The sequence below is a fragment of the Panicum virgatum genome, chromosome 1N, assembly GCF_016808335.1.
Source record: "Panicum virgatum strain AP13 chromosome 1N, P.virgatum_v5, whole genome shotgun sequence".
In the NCBI taxonomy this organism is placed as follows: domain Eukaryota; kingdom Viridiplantae; phylum Streptophyta; class Magnoliopsida; order Poales; family Poaceae; genus Panicum; species Panicum virgatum.
In genome coordinates, this window is record NC_053145.1 from 64,484,859 (window position 1) to 64,505,003 (window position 20,145).

The following is a 20,145-nucleotide window of genomic DNA, read 5'->3' on the forward strand; positions in this document are numbered from 1 at the left end:
ACGGAATAAATACGGGTCAATTTCATGTAAAAACGAGATTTCTCGGAAACGGAGAAACCTCATTTCTACTTCCGTAAATACGGAAATGAGATCCCACAAATACGGAAACGGACGGACAAAAAATAGAAAACAGAACGGGTCGGAACGGGAATATTTCTGTCCGTTTTCAACCCTAATCGTGACCCCTTTGGCGATAATGCCTTCGTGAAGAAGATCAAGCGTGGGGAGTTCGTTTGGAGCCGGCTGGGGAACTGAGGTTCTTGTTTGTGGAGCCTCCATGGATGTTGCTCTGTTTTTTTTTTCCTTTGAACTACGTTGCTGTTGTTTGGGGTTTCTCGGTCTGTTTGGGGCTGAACTTGCTGTAGGCAAGATTCAGGTTTTTCCCCTTTGCTTTCTATGTAAAACCTGATCTGAACATGTCTCATGTTGCTTCATTTCAATGGAATGGGGCAGGGCGTTTTTGCCTGTCCGTCTAAAAAAAAAAATATAAAAAAATAACTATTAAGATGTCAAGTCACGGTACATTCACAAAGGGAAACAAAATTTATGGGCAAGTTGTGGAAACGGCAAAATGTTAACGACGTATCTCTCTTGGTATCCCTTTTATTGACACTTCCGAGTTGTTCTCCCCAAGATTCTTCGCAGCAAAAAAAACAGGATGAAACAAGGGCACCCCGACGGACGTTCTGGAAAATCTTCAAAATCCCAAGTTCCAAAGATCATGGAATGCCACTAGAAGAACTGCAGAACCATTCTGCAGATACTAGCAACCATGAAATGGGTAAAAAAAGACAATTAACTATCTATCCAAAATGGCAGCATCTCGGATTGCATTAGTATGCTTTATTGAGAAGGCTCGTCTGTTTAAGAATAAAATTTCAGACTTAGCTGGCTATCTGAGAATGTTGTTTCTTTCTCCTCAGCCTGCAACCTCAACAGCCTCTACCTCTCCATCGCTGTAGTCAGCCCAGGATTTGGGTTGCCCGGTTGTAATTAACTCTTCAGTAACATCTTTCGCTGGCACTGCTTCTGCAACTTCAGGGGCTACGGTCTGCTCAGGCTCCACTTCTCCATATTGGCTTGTGTCGTCTGTGGTCTGCGTTTCACCCCCAGCCTCAACATTGATTCCGTTAGATGCATCATTTCCTTCAGGATTGGTCTGGCTACATTCAGAAACTTGTGGGGATGCAGTTGCCGGTGATTCTAAAGTACTATCTGGAGAGGAAGGAAGGTCCTGTGGGGAAGATGGAATACCACCTGGTGATGTTAAAGGACCATTTGGAGATGCTGGATGTCCACTAGGACTCCGAGATTGGCCTGGTACAAACTCTGGAGCGTTAGGGTTCATAACTCTGGGGGCAGATGTATTTGTTTCTGTAGGTGCTTCACCACTTGGCAACACAGGCTTGTTACGAGGTCCCCGGTGCCCCGATCTGTTGTAACCTCCACCGAGACGCGGACCATAAGGGACCCTTGCTGTTGCAGATTGGTGAGGGTGCTTACGGTGAGGGATTGACAACATAGGGGGTACATTAGCAGGTGATGGCAATAGTCCTCCATGTTCTCTAAAACCTGGTACAGCCATTGAACCAAAAGCTGGTACGGTGGATGGATTGAATGGAGCCGCCGCAGCAGAAAGTTTACTAGTTGTCTCTTTCTTTTCACTCTCTGACGGTGAAGATTTCTCATTTTCCCCTCCACTTGACAGTTGTTCTGGTGTATCCTCTCCTGCATCTCTTTCATCATCATTAGAGGAAGAATCGTTTGCCTCTATTACAGTTTGTGCTTCCACATTTGGAACATCAGCCTCAGTTTGTGTTGCAGATGATGTGACTGAGGAAGCAAGATCTGTGGTCTTTTCCGCTACAGATATCTTTGCTGCATCTGTGGTCTTTTTATGTTCTGTCTCTGGTTGATTTGAACCAGCCAAAACATCATGCTTAGATTTACCTCCATCTATTGATTTTGATACTTGGGAAGTATCACCCTTTTGCGACACTTCTGTTGCTCCATCTTTCTCTCCACAAGGGTGACCATTGCTTTCTTTTGGAGGCTTAGTACTCTCAACACTTGCACCTTGGTCAACTGTATCCTTTTCTTCTGTATGTACCTCACTCAATGCTTTGACAAGAGCTCCTGGTGCAGCTATTGCCACTTCCTTGTATGAAAGTGACTTCCTTACAGTTTGACTGGCAGTTGGTGCTGTGGATGGTATCACCTTGGCAGTAGCTGCAGTAATTGCAGGGCTTGCTGGCTTGGAGTTGGGATTGGAAGAATTCTCACCACTGCTTGATAAGATTGCAGGGCTAACTGCTTTGGAATTGAAGCTTGAATTCTTCGCTAATTTCTTTGCAAGAGGACTAGACGCAACAGGAGCTGCAGTCTCATTTGGTGAAACTCGAGGGGAGAAATTGGATGGAACCCTTCCTTTGTATCTTCCATTCTCGCTGTGAAATGCATTAGTATTGAGTTTCGTCAGATTTGGCTTCCTTGTGCCTGAACCTGTTTTGCGGCTCCCTATGGATCGTCCTTTTGGAACAGCTGCTTGCCACCCCTCATCAAATGTGTACTCTTCAATAAAATCATCTTGAGTTATGTGGACTGTAGTATCACTTGGTATTTCGTCTTTCACTTTCACATGCTCAACAAAGGTTCCATTCTCTTTAACTTCAAAGTCTTCCTTCTCAGTTACTAAATTATCATTGTTAGGTGGAGGGCTCCTTTGATCTTCGTCATCAACCAGGTCAGATGGGTTTTGCCCAGTGCGGCCTTTGATCTGTGATTCATAATGCAAATGTATGAGAATGACATTGGAGGAATATAAATGCAAATATGCTCTCAATGGAAGACCCTGAAGATACCTTAGCACGGGCTTGTTTCTTTTGCATTTCCTTAGCCTTGAGCTCATCATCCGGATTGATATAATCCAATAGATCTGATACACTGACAAAGAAAAAGGATGATCAACAGTTAAGCAGCAAATGATATACTAAGCACACCATTCCATAAATACAGAGGTATTTTCTCTTGTTTATGCATGCCTCTGACAGTATCAAGATAAAGGAAATATCCATCAGTTTAGAACAAGCTATCTCTTATAAAATCAATGTTGACATTTATAAGATTAATTGTTCCTTTGCAAATACAAAACTACTCCACGCTTTTGCAGCCTCTCCAATAAAAATACTTGTTGTACACAATCAATAGCGAGATCTACCTCAGATGTCCTCTGCTTGCTATTGAAGCATCAGGCTTTGGAGTACCATTACGTGCTGCTTCCTGTTGCTCTAATGCCTTAGACTCGAAGTATTCCAACCAAGCAGCAGCATCCTGTGGAATACATGGTTATTAGGTTACCTTGTTGCAGCAAGAAAGGCAAATCATTGACTGGTATTGATGGATACGTGGAAGATTACATAATCAGGAAGTAATTTTTTCTTCTTACCTGGGTTCGAAGATCTTCTGATCCAAGCTTCGCTTGAAGTATTCTTAAAGTAGTCTTTTCATGTTGGACACTCAACGAGTATGCTTCCATTAAAGACAAAGCAATAGCAATAGCATGATAACTAGCTGCAGTCTGTCATTAAAACAGAGGCATAAGATGACCTTTTAGTGCAAGGCTTTGTTTAAATCATGGAAGTTTGCTCTAAATTTTTAGAAAGAACACATCAGAGCTTATGTGCAATATAAATAGAGTGTGTATGCATAAGAGCACAATACATAGTGGCACACTGGCACTGAATTGGAGGAGGTTGAGCTGCCCACCTGTATGTGATCAGCGCCAAGCAGACGTTGGTTACATTTTAGAGCTTCGTGCAGGTAACGGAGTGCAACATGGACATTACCCAACCCTTCTTCCATCATCGCGACATTGATGTAAGTTGCAGCAGTGTTAGGATGAGAAGGGCCACATGTGAGGTGCAAAAGATATAGGGCACGATTCACATATCTGAAATGCAACAACCGGTACATAAATTAGTTGAAACTAAAAATGGAAAATGAAACCGACACCATACGTAAGTGAAAAAACACAGAACTACAATCCCACCCACCAGCTATTATGTAAGCTTAAGTACACGACACCATCAACTTACTTTAGGGCCAGTTCTGTATGTTGCAGGCGATAGTAGAAAACAGCAAGATCTCCATAGCTTTTCATTGTATCTGGGTGGTCAAGTCCAAGTTCCCTCTCATTAATATCTAAAGCCTTCTGTTGATAGATGGTTGCCTGGTTGAAAGAGCATCACATTGATAAAGTTAAAGCCTTCACGAAATGGGATAGAACAATATATCTTCTCTCTACTATCTACTAAAAAGAGGCTAAGCGTCACTTTTTTTCGTCCTCCCTCTCTTCCTTCGTTCTTCGTCTCCCGTCCGCGCATCCGGACCCCGCACTCCCAGCTCGCACACATCCCACCTCGCCCACGCCTCTCGACGGTTCCCGACGCTCGCCGCCCTCCTCGCCCATCTCCGTATCCCGCGCTCCCCCGCTCCTCTCCTTCGCCCGCCCCGCCCCGCAGCCGCGCATCCCTCGCCGCCGGCCCTCACCGCCGCGGCTCGCCCCGACGCTCCCCCGCACGCCCCCCCTCCCGCAATCCCATCTTCCCAACACCGCACCGTCCCTCTCCCAGTCTCCCTCCCTCCCCGCCCGCCGCTCGCTCCCCGCTTGCCGCTCCATCCCAGGCCGGCGATCCGCGCCGGCCCATCCCCGGCTGCCGATCCGCGCCGTGCCCGGCCGCACGTCCTCTGCCGTCGATCCGCTCCTTGCCGCCGCCGATCGCGTGCCCGGCCGCACGTCCTCGGCCACCGATCCGCTCCGCTCCTTGCCCGGCCGCCGATCTGCTCCGTGCCCGGCGGTCCGTCCGCCGGCTCCCCTCAAGGACACTGATCCCTTCCTCGCCCTTGCCCAGCCCTTCCTCACATGGATCCCCGCTTCCTCCCAGGAGTGCGCAGTAGGTCAGTATCTGTTTTCCCATCCACTTCATTCCAGGAGTCTAATTGAGGGTCAATGTCTATATGCAAGCTGTAGTCTGCTACATCATTTTTACTTTTGCTGTAAAGATTCATCTCAACTTTCTACATCTGCGGTTCTGCCAGGTAACTAAATTGATAACTGAATGATTTTGTTCGGCCTCCTGCTTCTATCAAAAAGTTCAGGTGCTCATGAACACAAATAATTTCCAATCTGCTTCAAATTAGTAACTCAGAAAATTGTATAAAGCAGCTTTATAGCTGACCTGTTTCCTGCATCTGTTTAATAGAACATAAACAACTACACTAAGCCTTGTTGATAAAAAATCTGTTAAAACTAACAAATCTTCTGATAGAGTTGATGTTTTTTTTAGCAGAATGATGCTTTTTAGACTTGCATGTTTTCCACCAAGAAAACTAAAGTGATAACTGAATATTGGGGTAGTAGTATGTGTATGTTGGATTTTGTTTGGCATTGCTGGAGTATATTGAGACCGTGTGTATAGAGGCCCATCTAGAGGCCCATGTATAGGTCTATATATACCCACCCTTCTAGGGTTTGGAGGAATAGAGCAACAATTCTCTCTCCAATATGGTATCAGCCTAAATTCTTTTTTTTCCTCTCCTCCACCCTTCCCAGCCGCCGCCGCTGGCTGGCATGGCCGGCCGCCGGAGCCGCCCCTCCCGGCGCCGTCCCTCCTCTCCCCTTCCTCCTTCCCTCCCCTTCCCTCACCTTCCTCTGCTGTCGCGCCGAGCTCTGCTGGCGCCGCCGCCTCCCCTGCCTGGACCGCAGCGACTTCCTGGCCGCAGATCCGGCCCGCTGCCGTCCTGCAGCCCGCCGCCGCCGGCGCTGCAGCAGCGGGCGCGGGTGCCGGGAGCCGCGCCGTCGCCCTCGTCGCCTCACAGCCGCTGCCGGATCCGGCAGCTGCTGCTGCCGCCGTCGGGGGTGCCGGCGTGGGGGGGGGGAGCGCCGCCGCCCAGGCCCCTCTCCTGCAGCCGAGCGCCGCCGCGCAGGCACCTCCCCTCGGCGCGGAGGGGAGCGCCCCTCTCCTGCAGCCTAGCGCTGCCGCGCAGGCACCTCCCCTGCAGCAGGGCACTGCCTCGCAGGCGCTGCAGCTGCAGCCTGGGACGCAGCGGCCCACGGCCGAGGCTGCCGCAGCTACGGCCGCCGCCCAGAGCGCCCTTGCTGCTGCCCAGCGCGCCGCCTCTCTGCCCTGGCGCGCCTCTGGCGCTGCCTTGCTGACCTCTGGCGCTCCTCCAGCCGTCCTGGGCGGATCCACTGGGGCGTGGCGCGGCGCAGACCTGGCAACCCCTGCGGCTGCTGTGCTGCGAGCTGGGCCTGCCCCTGCCGCTGGATCCACGGCCCGCGCCGCCGCCGCTGCCGCCTCCCTCGCCGCGCAGGCCGCCATCGCGCCCACCGCGCAGGCTCGGGCCGTCGCGCCCGCCGCGCACACCGCGCAGGCCGCCGCCACCCTCGCCGCCGCGCACGCCGCGCAGGCCGTCGCGCCCAGGGACTCCGCGCGGGCCACTGCCTCCCTCGCCGCCGCGTGGCCTGCGTTCGGGATGCCCCCCGCGGCCGCGCCGTTCGCCGGTGCTGCAACTGCCGGAGCTGCTCCCCTGTTCGCGTAGTCTTTCAGCACCATGGGGCGGACGCCGCCGGTCAGCACCGAGTGGATCGCCGACTCGGGTGCCTCCTTCCACACCACCCCACATGCCGGTATCCTCTCTTCTGTCCGACCCCCACACCCCTCTTGTCCTTCTTCCATCATGGTTGGTGACGGATCTTGCCTTCCTGTCACCGCCGTGGGTTCTGCTCCTGGCTCTTTTCGTCTTCCCAATGTCCTTGTTGCTCCTCAGATGATTCATAACCTTCTTTCCATTCGTCAGTTTACAGCTGACAATTCTTGTTCCATCGAGTTTGATTCTTCTGGCCTCACTGTAAAGGATTCGGCCTCCCGGCGTCCACTACTCCGGTGTGACAGCACGGGGCCCCTTTACACCCTTCGCCTTCCTTCTTCCGCTGCACCACTCTCGTCTTCCTCTTCACCCTGGCCGTCTTGGTCTGCCGCGACGCCGCCTTCCACCACTTGGCACCGTCGTCTTGGTCACCCTGGCCGCGACGTTCTGGCACAGCTCGGTCGTAGTACCGATGTTCCTGGTACTAGGGCTCCTACTCAGCCCCTCTGCCATGCGTGCCAGCTCGGTCGTCATGTTCGACTTTCTTTTTCCTCTTCTTCGCATGCGACGCATGCATTCGACCTTGTTTACTGTGACCTGTGGACCTCCCCCTGTACTTAGCCTCTCTGGCTACAAGTACTATCTGGTGGTGGTCGACGACTTCTCGCACTACTCTGAGACCTTCCCCACCCTCCACTTCTTTGCCTGGATGTCCACTCAGTTCGGCCTCACCGTTAAGGTCGTCCAGTGCGACAACGGGCAGGAGTTCGATAACTCCACCTCCCGGTCTTTCTTCCTGTCTCGGGGTGTTCAGCTGTGTATGTCTTGTCCGTATACCTCTCCTCAGAACGGCAAGGCTGAGCGGAAGATTAGCACGACGAACGACGTCATGCGCACCCTTCTGATCCAGGCTTCTCTCCCCCCGCGCTTCTGGGTTAAGAGCCTCCACACCGCCACCTACCTGCTCAACCGCCTTCCGTCCACTACTTCTCCTGCTCCCACTCCACACCACGCTCTTTTCGGTACCCCTCCTCGCTACGACCACCTTCGGGTCTTCGGGTGTGCGTGTTACCCTAACACCTCCGCCACCGCTTCTCACAAGCTGGCGCCCCACTCGACTCGTTGCGTGTTCCTCGGGTACTCCCCTGACCACAAGGGGTACCGATGCTTTGACCTCACCACTTGCCGCGTTCTGATCTCCCGACACGTCGTCTTCGACGAGTCGGATTTCCCCTACTCCACCTCCTCCACACCTTCGTCTGATCCCGAGCTGGCGTCTCTGTTTCCGACTGACCCGGTGGTTCAGCCACCATTACCTGTCTGTCATTTTCCTGCAGGTTTTCCCGGCGCACCGACACCACTTCCGGTGATCCCTGCTGCGCCGAGCGCTACCCCGGTGCCCGCGGTCGCGCCACGCGCGGCACCCAGACCTCCGGTCGTGCCGCCGCGGACCTGGTGTCTCCCACTGCGCCACGCGCGGCCCCGGTGCCTTCCCCTGCTCCTGAGCGGTACGCTCAGCCGGTGCAGGTGCACCGGCGCCGCAGCGGTACGCTCAGCCGGTGCAGGTGCACCGGCGTCGTTCGGCGTCGACACCGGTGCCACCTCCTGCTCCGGAGGCTCCTGCGACGCTGACACCGGAGCCGTCGCCTCCTCCGGCTCCCTCTCGAGACGGGCCGGAGGTGTACCACCCGCCGGTCATCCATCGGGATCCTCGGCATATCCATCCCATGGTGACTCGGCGGATGGCGTCCCAGGCCGCGACTCTCTCCGCCACCGAGGGAGAGCCGCAGGTCTATCCGGTACCCTCCTCTGTCCGCGACGCCTTGGCGGATCCTCACTGGTGTCGCGCGATGGAAGAGGAGTACGCGGCTCTTCTTGCCAACCAGACGTGGGACCTCATGCCGCGTCCGTCTGGTTGCAATGTGGTGACTGGCAAGTGGATCTGGACGCACAAGCGTCGGGTTGACGGCACACTGGAGCGTTACAAGGCTCGCTGGGTTCTCCGGGGGTTCACTCAGCGGCCTGGTGTGGACTATGATGAGGCCTTCAGCCCGGTCGTGAAGCTTGCTACGGTGCGCACGGTCCTCTCGCTTGCTCTCTCGCACGCTTGGCCTGTGCACCAGCTGGACGTGAAGAATGTGTTTCTTCACGGCACATTGTCAGAGACTGTCTACTGCTCTCAGCCTGCGGGATTTGTGGACTCGAGTCGTCCGGATATGGTCTGCCGGCTCAACAAGTCTCTCTATGGACTGAAGCAGGCTCCACGGGCTTGGTACTCTCGGTTCGCCACGTTCTTGCTAACACTGGGGTTCACCGAGGTCAAGTCTGACACGTCTCTCTTCATCTACCGCCGTGGGGATGAGACTGCATATCTGCTGCTATATGTCGATGACATTGTGCTCACAGCCTCCAGTCAGCAGTTGCTTCAGAGTGTCATCTCCTCTCTGTAGCAGGAGTTCGCTATGAAGGATCTCGGTCAGCTCCACCACTTCTTGGGCGTCACTGTTGAGCCTCGCCGTCTGGTCTTCTCCTTCACCAGCGGCAGTACGCCCTCGATATTCTGGAGCGGGCTGGGATGACTGATTCCAAGCCCTGCTCCGCTCCTGTCGACACTCAGGCGAAGCTGTCTGCTGATCTGGGTGATCCGGTGGCTGATCCTACTGCCTACCGGAGTCTGGCCGGCGCTTTGCAGTACCTCACCTTCACCAGGCCGGACCTCACCTACGCTGTTCAGCAGGTCTGTCTCCATATGCACGATCCCCGGGAGTCACACCTTGCTGCGCTGAAGCGTCTCCTCCGCTACGTCCGTGGCACTGTGGACCTCGGCCTGGTGCTTCACCGCTCCTCAGCAGAGCTGGTGGTCTACACCGACGCCGACTGGGCTGGCTGCCCGGACACTCGTCGCTCCACCTCCGGCTACGCCGTCTACCTGGTCTCCTGGTCGTCCAAGCGGCAGCCGGTTGTCTCCCGCTCCAGTGCCGAGGCGGAGTACCGGGCTGTCGCTAACGGCGTGGCGGAGGCGTCCTGGCTACGATAGCTCTTGGCGGAGCTCCACAGCCCGCTCGCCAAGAGTACGCTCGTCTACTGCGACAACGTCAGCGCCGTGTATCTCTCCACCAACCCCGTCCAGCATCAGCGGACGAAGCACGTGGAGATCGACCTACACTTCGTGCACGACAGAGTCGCAATCGGCGATGTTCGGGTACTCCATGTCCCGACTACCTCCCAGTTTGCTGACATCTTCACCAAGGGACTGCCCTCCTCGACCTTCTCGGAGTTTCGATCCAGCCTCAACGTAGCCGGTGGCTAGTTGTGGCTGCGGGGGGTATTTGCCCTTTGTACTCTACTTGTACTCGCTTCTTGTCCAGTCTTGAACACCGCTGCGTCGGTTGTTCAGACTGCGGGGGGTGTTGGCTTTCTTGTTGTCCAGTCTTGAACACCGCTGCGCCGGTAGTTCAGACTGTGGGGGGTGTTGGAGTATATTGAGCCCGTGTGTATAGAGGCCCATGTATAGGTCTATATATACCCACCCTTCTAGGGTTTGGAGGAATAGAGCAACAATTCTCTCTCCAATAGGCATCAAGCCTGGTTTCTCAACAATTCTTAGCTGCTCATGAATGTAAATCTATTATGTTATACAATGATAATTACTGAATACAAGTAAGATATAGCTTTTGTGAAATATTACTGAACACAGGCAAGCATCAACAAACTCCAGAGTTTGCATAACTGTTATAAATAGCTCAGACTTCAGTTCTCTGAACTGATGCACCCCCTGAAGGGTTCTCTAAACAAATGCACTTCTTTTTCTGATTCAAATCTGGGAATTGGTACCAGTACCACGCTCTAATAGTGCCGTGTCATTTAGTTTATAATTTGCTATTGTTTACGGTTTTGGTTTTGCTGGTGGTCCGTGTGTTTTGCAGGTTTCCATCTTGCTGACGATACCGAGGGGCTTACGCAAAAGAGTGCTACTATTCTGACTGTTTTTTGAAGCCTGATGATAGAAGGATCAAAAGAAACAAGAAGCATCCTGACTGTCCAGCAGCTGAACATCAGGCTGCACCCATCACCTGCACTCCCACAGTCAAGCATCTCTCAGGTGTGTGTGTCTGTCACGTTCAAAACTGCATTTTAGAGGAAAGAAGTTTATAATAATGATCATACTTGATCAGATATAACTCTTGTGAGCATGGTGTCGCTTTGAACTTGTGATTCAATTGGATGTTGTCTTTGTTGTAGGAAAAAAAAACTTGTGATTCGCTGATTCCATTTCACGTGGTTAATGATATTCCGTTCCAGATTTTGTGTCTTCATAGGTGTTTGACCGCTGCATATTTTCCATTGCAGACATATCTTCAACAGCTTCCACACAACCACTAGGCAAACTCCTGAGGAAATTTTACTCCCGTGGCTTACGTCAAGGTATGCCTCTAGCCTGGTTCTAAAGTGCACTGTGCAAAACAGCACTTGAGATGGATGTGGTTGCTTTAATTTATTTGTGTACCATCACCTAATAGGCTACAGACATCACCTAATTTATTTGTGTACCAAGCAGGCACACAGAGCCAACGACGGTCTCGACATTGCCTTCAGGCTGCTCGACCCGTCAAGGAGCAGTTCCCCACCCTATCCTACGCTGATTTCTACCAGGTTAGATACCTGCTGAGATTGTGCTTTCAATCACACATTCCCCTCTGTTCCTTAACAATTATGTTCTTGTTTTCATCATGCCGTTGAACCATCAAGTATTGGAATGACCTGGTACGATGTGACAATTCTATTCTTGCGATAGACCTGCGGGTAAGAAACGTTGTAGTGCTCCTCTAAGCAAAGGTTCTGGACAGCACTGCTGCAGGTATATACTAAGATCATCAATTAACACTAAGTTCGTGCACCTGATCATTCTGATTTCTTTCTACCACTGTCCACTGCACTAAATTACTATTGTAGGTTTTGATAATGTAAGCACGGGTCAATTTGAACTGCAGAGGGGGAGAATTAGGGCTGCAACCATGACCAATGAGCAGAGGAGGAAGGAACAAAAAGCGGTGTGAGGCTTAATAGGAAGATGTATATGCACGTGTATGAAGGAAGAAGATCTTTAATGTTAAATAAAATGCTCACGTTCACACGAAATGTGGTGAGTGATCAGGTACTTTGCTACACTTGCTTTATGTTTATGTATTTTGAAGTTCGAACAAATCTTTGATAGGCTATTTTATTGTCATAGTTAATATATTTGTTCAATTGTTGCAGGGCTTAACTTTAGGAACTCAAGAATTTGGATCGTGATGAACACATTCTTCAGGCGGCTTAGTTTAATTCTTATGGAACACACGACTTAGATTGGGATGAAGTCCAGCTAATCCCTGCCGATATAGGAGTATTTCTGCATTAGTATGATAACTTGATATCTGATATAAAGTTCTCATATGGCCCTAACATTGTACAGCTCGATATGCTAATATTGCCTGTAACCCAGACACCTGACTGATTTGCCGTATTCATTTGCTTCAACCTTAATCTACATGAATATAAATTCAAGTTCTGGAGTATTGAGTTTAATTTGTACGGAACTCATAACTTTGTTTGGAAATAATTCCAGATTATCGCTGCCGGTATAGAAGTATTTATGCATCTATTTGATAGGGTAGTATCTGATTTATAGTTCTTAGTTGGCTCTATTGTAGTAAAGCTTGATATAATAAACCATGACACGTAGTTGTAAAACAATGATGGATTGCGTATATTTTTTTGGCTCATGTTTGATCCTTATTTTAGATTTTTCTAATCAAGTATTATGTATCGTGCACTAGAATTTTTTTTACTGCCCGTGCGCCCGTAGCAACGGCATGAACCTAGTAAATAACTAAACACCTGACAAGGGCATGTCTGCTCCGGGTAACTCAGAAAAGTAACCTTATTGCATTGACTAAAGTAGAGAAACTTACAAGCTACAAATTAAAACTCTATTTGATTATCCTGTTTAAGTGTTTCCATTCCAAAATATGATTCCAAATTAAAACGCAGTAACATGTCTAGGGTTCAGAGGAAATTTCAGGACCAACAGTATCTGCAAACATCATAATTCTTCTATAACAAAAATTGACCAATATTGCAGAACATTGGATACTACTAGAGAAAACTAACAGTGAAGTCCTAAAAAGACTACCTGGTTGAAATCGCCAGTATGATAAAGCACTACTGCAAGAAGGCTGTATGCTCCTGCGGTCATTCGGTGATATGGGCCACAAACAGCAACAAGTTTTGCAAGAGCCTGCATGGTCAACAAAAATGTGCAGATTGGTATGAAGGAAACCTAATGAAGTATCACTAAAGAATTCATCACATGGATGCAATAGTAAGACAAAGGCTGTATACCTTTGTGCCATAGTTAACAGCATCCTCAAGTTTTCCTTTATCTAGAAAAGTCTTGGATGACTCCAGCAGGGTGCGGCCATCAGCCGATGAGCATGCGACATGCTGCAGATATTAGAACAAATGGTTTTTGTCCATGAATTCACCAAGAGTTTCTTATACTCTTTTTTAGAAATTAAAAGGTTACCTTGTAGATAGGAACGACACTTATAATATCCGACTTTCTGAATGGATGCGGCATATCCATGTCATAATCTTTGGTTACTAACTCAAGTCCTACCTAAATTGCAAGAGTTATTATCCAAATCATGGTTCCGGAGTGAACAAGTATAATGTAAAAATGTTGAACCACAATGGAATATAAAACTACAGCACAAAGGTTACCTTATGGCAGAGACCACGTAGAATGGCATATTTTCTTAGATCAAGGAAATATTCATCTTTCCACTTCCATCCAAATCTCTTTATTAGAAAGACCTCCAACCACCTTTTCCTGAGATTATGATCCTCACCACAATTGCCATTGTTTTCTTCTGGGAATGGTCCCAGCAAAATGTTTAAACATGATGCAACGGAGTCAGCCATGTCATTTATGTCATCAACAGCTGCAATAACAGCCCGAAGTATGTGCTTAAATGCTCGAACTACCATCTCATGTATACACAAGGATTGTATGTGTGGGAGCTTATCAGAAAGTTCAACCTGAAACATGGCAAAATAAAATAACATATGAGTAACGTATGAGAAGTTCCTTATTATCTTATTTGTTTGAATGAATTAATGTTCTTTTTTACTGTGACTCAAGAACAAATCTTGAACATAATCATAGTACGTACCACTACTCTTCTCTATTAATTAATACAAGTTCGGCAATCTCTGCCGGGTTTAAGTTTCAAAAAAAATAGTACGTACCACTCGTCCCAGTGACCGCATCTGAAGGCCCCTAGTGTGCATAAAATCTGTCATTGTCCGTCCATCAACAGGGGAAAGCTCAAGTGAACCAAAGTCTGCTACCTGATAACACAGAAGGATGACAACAGGTTACAGTGTAACTCAAAACACGTTTTTGATTGCTGCAAGATATATATGTTACCAATTTTGGCAGGGCAACATCATCATAATACTTGTGTGCCATTTCAATCAATTCGTCCAGTGACTGCACATAGAAGCATCATCAGAAAGGCATAATGCAACAATAAAGAATGGGAGGAGCATGTTGATGGGCATAAGCCCTGCTGATCTAAGTACCCTACCATTTTGGTCCCTGCAGTAACACAAAATCACTAGATGGGCTAATTCTTTACCATAGTCCACAGGTGAAATTACCAACATGATAAACTGTACTATACAGTTTACACTGAGGGGCTTAGCAGTAAAATTGATGGACAAAGAAAATGTAGTGACAATTGAGTAACAGCAAGGCCACTTGCGACCTAAAGTCAATTTTCATTTGGACATCTATGTGATGTAAAATTGGCTAATTACCCCAAAAAAAGGTTTAAGAAACTTCAAAAGCCAAAATGACAAAGGAGAAACCTTAGCATGAAGTCCAGTTTCAGATTCCTTTAGCCTTTGGAAAGCTGCTTCTGGAAGCAGTCCCTGAAGAACATCCTCTTTATCCTCCTTTGCACTGGTAGTGTTGTCAGTATGTGTATTATCTGTATTAGGTGAACTGTTTTCTTTTGCATATGAACCTTTTCCACTCTTGTCATCTGTCTTCTTTTTTATCTCCTTTAACTGACCAAATTGTTTACCCAGGCCCTTTACTGTAGGAACATCCTTAGTCTCGTCACTTTTTTTAGTCTCTATCTTCTCAGAAGCCTGGCTTTGTAGATGTTGTACCCAGCAAGCGCCAAGTTCCCATCTGATCGGTCTTGTTACCATTGGAGCCTCACTTTCAAGCTTTTGCAAGCTGTCTGTCAGTATCTTCCGGACAAAATTTTGAGTAGTCTCGTTGTCTTGAGGATCAAAGCTCTGCAATCGCTGAACTCCTCCAGATGACTGGGCACATGATTTATGAAGCAGCATCCTTAAACTGATTCAGGGAAAGGTGGTTATCACATTAGTCTTATCTAAAAAGTATAACAGGACACAAGATGAAATATGTTAAGAGTTGACAGCTATGTATGCCAAAACGAAAGAAAGAAAGGAAAAGCCACACAAACAGAGATTATGTAAATTATTAAGATCAATCAAATGGACATATATGTAACGGTTAAGAATTGTCCAATAAAGCATAACAATATATGTGTACGTCACATCAAAGTTCCAAAAACTAACCTATTGACATTAAGAGCATGGCTACCTCCTTCAGGCTGGTCTTCAATGTGGATGTCCTGCTGTGCTAGAGAAGTACTTGTCAAATCAGTATGCACTGGAACTTGGGCAACAGCTGTATACCCACAATGCTTTACAATGACCACACCAAGAGTAGCAGTGTCCTGTAAACCAATACCATAACTTCAGTACTTGACAAAATGTGAATGGAAGTAGAAATATAAAAGGTTGTGCCTAGGGAACTCTTACATGTACTGTTGCACTCTCGTCAGCAGTGATGCCTTTCAACAAGTTCCTCTGAGCAAGCTCATCAGAAGACATCCCTGGAGCCTGACTTCCATCCAACTTAACATCTAACTTGGAACTTGCGTCTGCTTTGTCCTTTGTGATCACTATTTTCATATCACCAACTTGCTCTGTGTGCAAGAGTGGATCTGTGGTGCCATTTGCTGTTTCGTGTGAACTTGTATGGTTGGAAATCAGTTGTTGAATGGATGCAACAGCTTTGAGGACAGCAACATCTACGAATAAACTGTGGAGTATGAAAGCTTTTCTGTCTCTGACTTGCCTCTCCTCAGCTGTTTTGCAAGGCATTGCAGCAAGGATGGCAAATTCTTTCACCCATGGTCTATGGTCATGCTTTCCATCTCTTCCTTGACCACCACCATTGCCACCCCAAGTTTCATCTTCAGTTGGAAGAGGTGGGAACACTGATGGTGAATCGGCTACAACAGGAGGAACCACCCAGGTGTTTGATCGGAACCCATAAGGAAGATTTCCAAACTGAATGAAAATGCAGTAAAAAATGTGAAGTTCAGTCTCGGGATTAACGGCAGTGACCATTTCGCGAACATTGAGTTAATGCAAAAACAATAACCACACATATATTCAATACATAAAAATAAATCCCACCTTGTTGTGCTCGACAAATGCCTTCATCAGAGCCTTGTAAGCCTGCCAATTGTAAATACATTTTCATGTCAATAAGCAGACATCCGTAAACAACCAGGTCATATAAGATTTAATGTTTGTTACTCCATCAAATGGACGGCTTGTCTGCTGCAGCAGTCCAACAAGGGAGCGGCTGATGAGTGCACGCTTTCCTGCAGGGTAGAATCCTGCTTGGGATGCCACAATCGTCACTGGTTTCCCATTGCAAACTCTTACCTGCACAATGGAAGTCAAGTAAATAGATTCAAAGTTAGCCACTTAGCCTAGTGTGGTTCCTTGGAAAAGTAGTGCAAAACCCCAAAAATATACAATCAAATTATTTTAAAATTAACTCCATGATCCCTAAATTTTATGTAGCGAACGCACATCGATCTGGAAGAAGTCATCCTCTCTCTTGTCATCAACGAATGGACGCGTCGATCTCCGAATATCTGCATCCGATCCCATTCGATTCAGAGAACGGAAAAGAAGTACTATATGCGACTCGAGCCTACTCAACTCTGAATAAAATCAAATGTGCTCCAAAACAAAAGCAAAAGGTGCATCGAACGAGTGGCACGGTACTCACAATGCAGAGGCGGCGTGAGGTGCGAGAAGGTGAAGAAGTCGTAAAATTGCCTCAGCTTCGGCGGCGGGTACATGGGCTCCTCACCGCCTCCTCCGCCGCCGGGCGCCGCCTTCCCGGGCGACTCGGGCTTGGCAGCCTCGGCCGCGGCTGCTGCCGCATTGGAGGAAGCGGGCTTCTGGTCGGGCTTCTTCGCGCCAAATGCGGTGGTGCAGGCGACAATGTCGAGCAGCCGCCGCACGTGCGCGACGGCGAGCTCCTCCGTGTAGTCCTCTGCGTATGACGGCGAGGTGGGGATCAGATGTTGCTCGAATTTTGCATTTTGGCCCTCGAAGAGTCGGGTATCTGCGGCTCACCTTCGACAATGCTGAGGTGGCAGGGCTTGAGGGAGGCGACTTCCACCGTGTCCTTGAGCTGGGCCCCACGGACCTTGCGCGTGGAGAAACGAACGCGACAGTCAGCTTCGTGAATCTCGAGGCGGATTTGAGCCGCTAGGGATGGGCTTGGGCCCGAGGGCTTTACCTCGTGGGACAGAGAGTAGCTGGTGAGGTGGCAGGTGTCCACGTGGACGGCCAGGAGCTTGCGGATGTCGAGAATCCTGTCCGTTGATATGCCCTTCAGACGGCAACCGGCAATGCTTTTCATTAGTAAATAGAAATGCAGTAAAATGGACCGAACAAAGAATGGTTTTTTCCCTTTGCATGTATATAATATATTTTATCATGTACAGTACAGATTAAGTGGGCAATGCGTTAGTTTTAAAAAACACAAGAACTTGACATAGTTTAATTTGTTCCTCTCAAATTAGGCTTATCTACCAAGGCTAGCGGTCTGACATTGAAACTGCCTTAATTCTTCTTCAGTCAGGTACTGAAACAAGCAAACACTCTACACATATCTTTTCAGCACATTTTGGACACTTGTGCATGTGTTCTTTATTCTGAAGAATGTTAGTATGCCAATGAACTCCATATGCATGTGTGCTTACTGATGATTGCAGATTTGCAGTCACGGGCTGTCGACCTAAACTGGGGTGGAAACAAGAGAAAGAACGTTCAAGATAGATTGTCATGTATATATATCCCCGCAGCAAAACACACGAACGTATTGCAGAACGGGCGCATATACTCTCTGAACAATACGCTTATGATTCCCTGCCATGGTTTTAAATAGTGGGCTATAGCCCCGCTATAGCTCCGCTATAGCCTTTTTAGAGAGTCATCGCTACGCTATTTGTATTTATGCCGCTATGGCAGCTATGAGCGCTAAATTGCGCTATAGCTGCGCTAAATGGCGTAGCTTTAGCACCGTTATAGCCTTATACTTAGTTCAGTGCTACTTTTTTGATCTTTTGGACAACTGAATATTTGATTGTATGAATTTTGTTGTACTATCAACTTAAGTAATGTTTCCATAGCCCTAAAAATATATTTATGTTTATGAAATTCACTAATTACTATATTTTGTGCATCTATTACTTGTATTTTCATGATTTTATAGTAAACCGCTATTTGACATAGCCAGCTATAGCCTCCGCTATAGCCTCTTAGCCTCGAAAAAAATACGCCGCTATTTATTATAGTCCGCTATTTAAAACCTTGTTCCCTGCAGTAGAATTCTTGCAGGAAGAGGGATAAGGCCAACTCACCTTGAGCGTGAGCTGCGTGTAGTCCGGCGTCTCGACGATGACGTCCAGCACGGTGGGCAGCACTGCAGCAATATGCAAGGATTAGTTCCCCACAATCGAATCAACATTATCAGACGCACACAAAACAAAAATCATTCAACTTGCAGATGACTTCTCTCCATCAGCAAATTTGTCACAATTGTAAACAAAATTAAATGAAACAATTTGCCTCTCTCTCACTTTGGGTCCGGGAGACCATTTCGAAATTTCGAATACCATTCTTCATGCGACACGATTAAAACAACCAATAATAAATTAGACAAGTATAGTTTGCTGCACCTTTTTCATCTTTCTTCTTCTTGTCGCCCTTGCCCTTGGGCTTGGCCTTCCCGGCCTTGGGCGCCATCTCCGCCGCCCTAAGCTAACGGAGTTCTATGCTGCAAGACTCGCAATCTTCTCGCAAACAATTGCAAACACCGGAGGAACACGGCTAATAAAGTGTCCTTAGCTTGGCATTGTAGTGATGAGGCTGCAAGGTTGTTAGCATGGGGAAGAGAGATAGCGAGCGAACGAGAAGGACTGTGGAGAGGTAGAGAGAGGATAAGGTGCTTATGGGGTTATATAGGTATAGCTAGCTACGACTAAGCTATGAAGGAATGGTGCAGGCGCTGTGATTGGCCGCGCGCGATAGGGAGATTGCGGAGGCAGGCGGGGGGCTGACGGGATGAGGGGGCTGCCGCTGGCCATTGGTTGCCCCCGCGCGTCCCGCCAACCCGCCAAGGCCACCACACCCGTTGCTCGCTACTGACTGCTGCGAGATGCAGCCTTATCATGTCAGTGTGGTGCCGTGCCAGCCTGCCAGGGGTTGGTGGAGACTGGAGAGAGAGAGAGAGAGCGCTTCCTTTTGTTCTGTCGCTGCCTCCCACGCAGCATGCCCGCATCTGTGTCCTCCGCTGATCGCTACGCTACGCACCCGGCCGGTACCAGGCACAGAGAGTACATTAGCGGATGCCTCGTGCCTAGGACTCTAGGAGAGGGAGAAGGGCCAGCCGCAAGCGAGCGAGCTACTACCATGCCGGAGCAGCGTCGTGGCTAGGGATGGCAAGGGTCTAAATCCATCGGGTTTTGCCATCTCAAATCCAAACCCATGAAAAATATTTGAACTCATTAAAAAACCCATACCCGTGACGGATTTAAAATTTTACCCAAATCCAAACCCATCGGGTTAGCGGGTACCCACGGGTCTACACTTTACTATACAAATTTTTTTATGATCAATAAATTTAACATAGTAAGTATCATTTGTAGCGTATTATGAGTAAAAGTCTATGTTCACTAACAAACTAAACATCATTTGTCGCGTATTATGAGTAAAAAATCTATGTTCACTACCACTTAAGGGTTCACTAAAATATGAATTGAGGGAAAATGGATGTTAAATTTGTTATAAACTCATGAAATAAAATGACATTGCTCTATGTTGGATTGGGTTTAAAAAACCCATGGGTTCACGGGTTCGGGTATTATAGGAACAAACCCATGCCCATAAACCCAACGGGTAGTATTTTGTGCCCATTAATAAACCCACGAGTCTAAAAATTGACCCAAACTCATACCCTAATAGAGCAAAAACCCATCGAATTTCGGGTTTCGGGTTTCGGGTACCCATTGCCATCCCTCGTGGCGTGGTGGTGGC

At 48.3% G+C, this 20,145-nt stretch overlaps 1 protein-coding gene and 1 long non-coding RNA gene across 8 annotated transcripts; one reads left to right on the top strand and one right to left on the bottom strand.

The window, feature by feature from the left end:
- Positions 1–434: 434 nt before the first annotated feature.
- LOC120657457 (protein TSS-like) lies at positions 435–19,233 on the bottom strand. 2 transcript variants are annotated; one of them, XM_039935764.1, is made up of 23 exons: positions 18,789–19,233; positions 18,471–18,532; positions 17,345–17,437; positions 17,179–17,251; positions 16,826–17,095; positions 16,624–16,688; positions 16,342–16,473; positions 16,219–16,260; positions 15,556–16,089; positions 15,310–15,470; positions 14,566–15,064; positions 14,123–14,185; positions 13,942–14,043; positions 13,414–13,731; positions 13,217–13,309; positions 13,033–13,134; positions 12,824–12,928; positions 4,095–4,228; positions 3,766–3,949; positions 3,446–3,577; positions 3,218–3,330; positions 2,862–2,943; positions 435–2,776 (listed from the first exon to the last, which is right to left on the bottom strand). In XM_039935764.1, the coding sequence occupies exons 1-23, from the start codon at positions 18,853–18,855 to the stop codon at positions 920–922; spliced, it is 5,283 nt and encodes a 1,760-aa protein (XP_039791698.1). In that variant the 5' UTR covers positions 18,856–19,233; the 3' UTR covers positions 435–919. The 2 variants fall into 2 exon arrangements, with proteins under 2 accessions (XP_039791698.1, XP_039791697.1); XM_039935763.1 differs by having other exon boundaries at positions 17,179–17,437; positions 18,789–19,228.
- On the top strand, positions 4,270–12,216 carry LOC120657459. 6 transcript variants are annotated; one of them, XR_005668190.1, is made up of 8 exons: positions 4,270–4,956; positions 5,098–5,157; positions 10,575–10,750; positions 10,999–11,073; positions 11,207–11,301; positions 11,398–11,506; positions 11,640–11,803; positions 11,908–12,216. It is a non-coding gene; the product is annotated as an uncharacterized LOC120657459 (long non-coding RNA). The 6 variants fall into 6 exon arrangements; XR_005668188.1 differs by lacking the exon at positions 5,098–5,157 and having other exon boundaries at positions 11,602–11,803; XR_005668192.1 differs by lacking the exon at positions 5,098–5,157 and having other exon boundaries at positions 4,274–4,956; positions 11,640–11,791.
- Positions 19,234–20,145: the final 912 nt, after the last annotated feature.

Coding starts and splice junctions, on each gene's coding strand:
- LOC120657457 (XM_039935763.1), bottom strand. CDS start 18,855: ATGGCGCCCAAGGCCGGGAAGGCCAAGCCCAAGGGCAAGGGCGACAAG. Junction 18,533..18,788: donor GAAGAAGAAAGATGAAAAAG/GTGCAGCAAACT, acceptor ATATTGCTGCAG/TGCTGCCCACCGTGCTGGAC. Junction 4,229..12,823: donor ATACTGGCGATTTCAACCAG/GTAGTCTTTTTA, acceptor TCTTTCAACCAG/GCAACCATCTATCAACAGAA.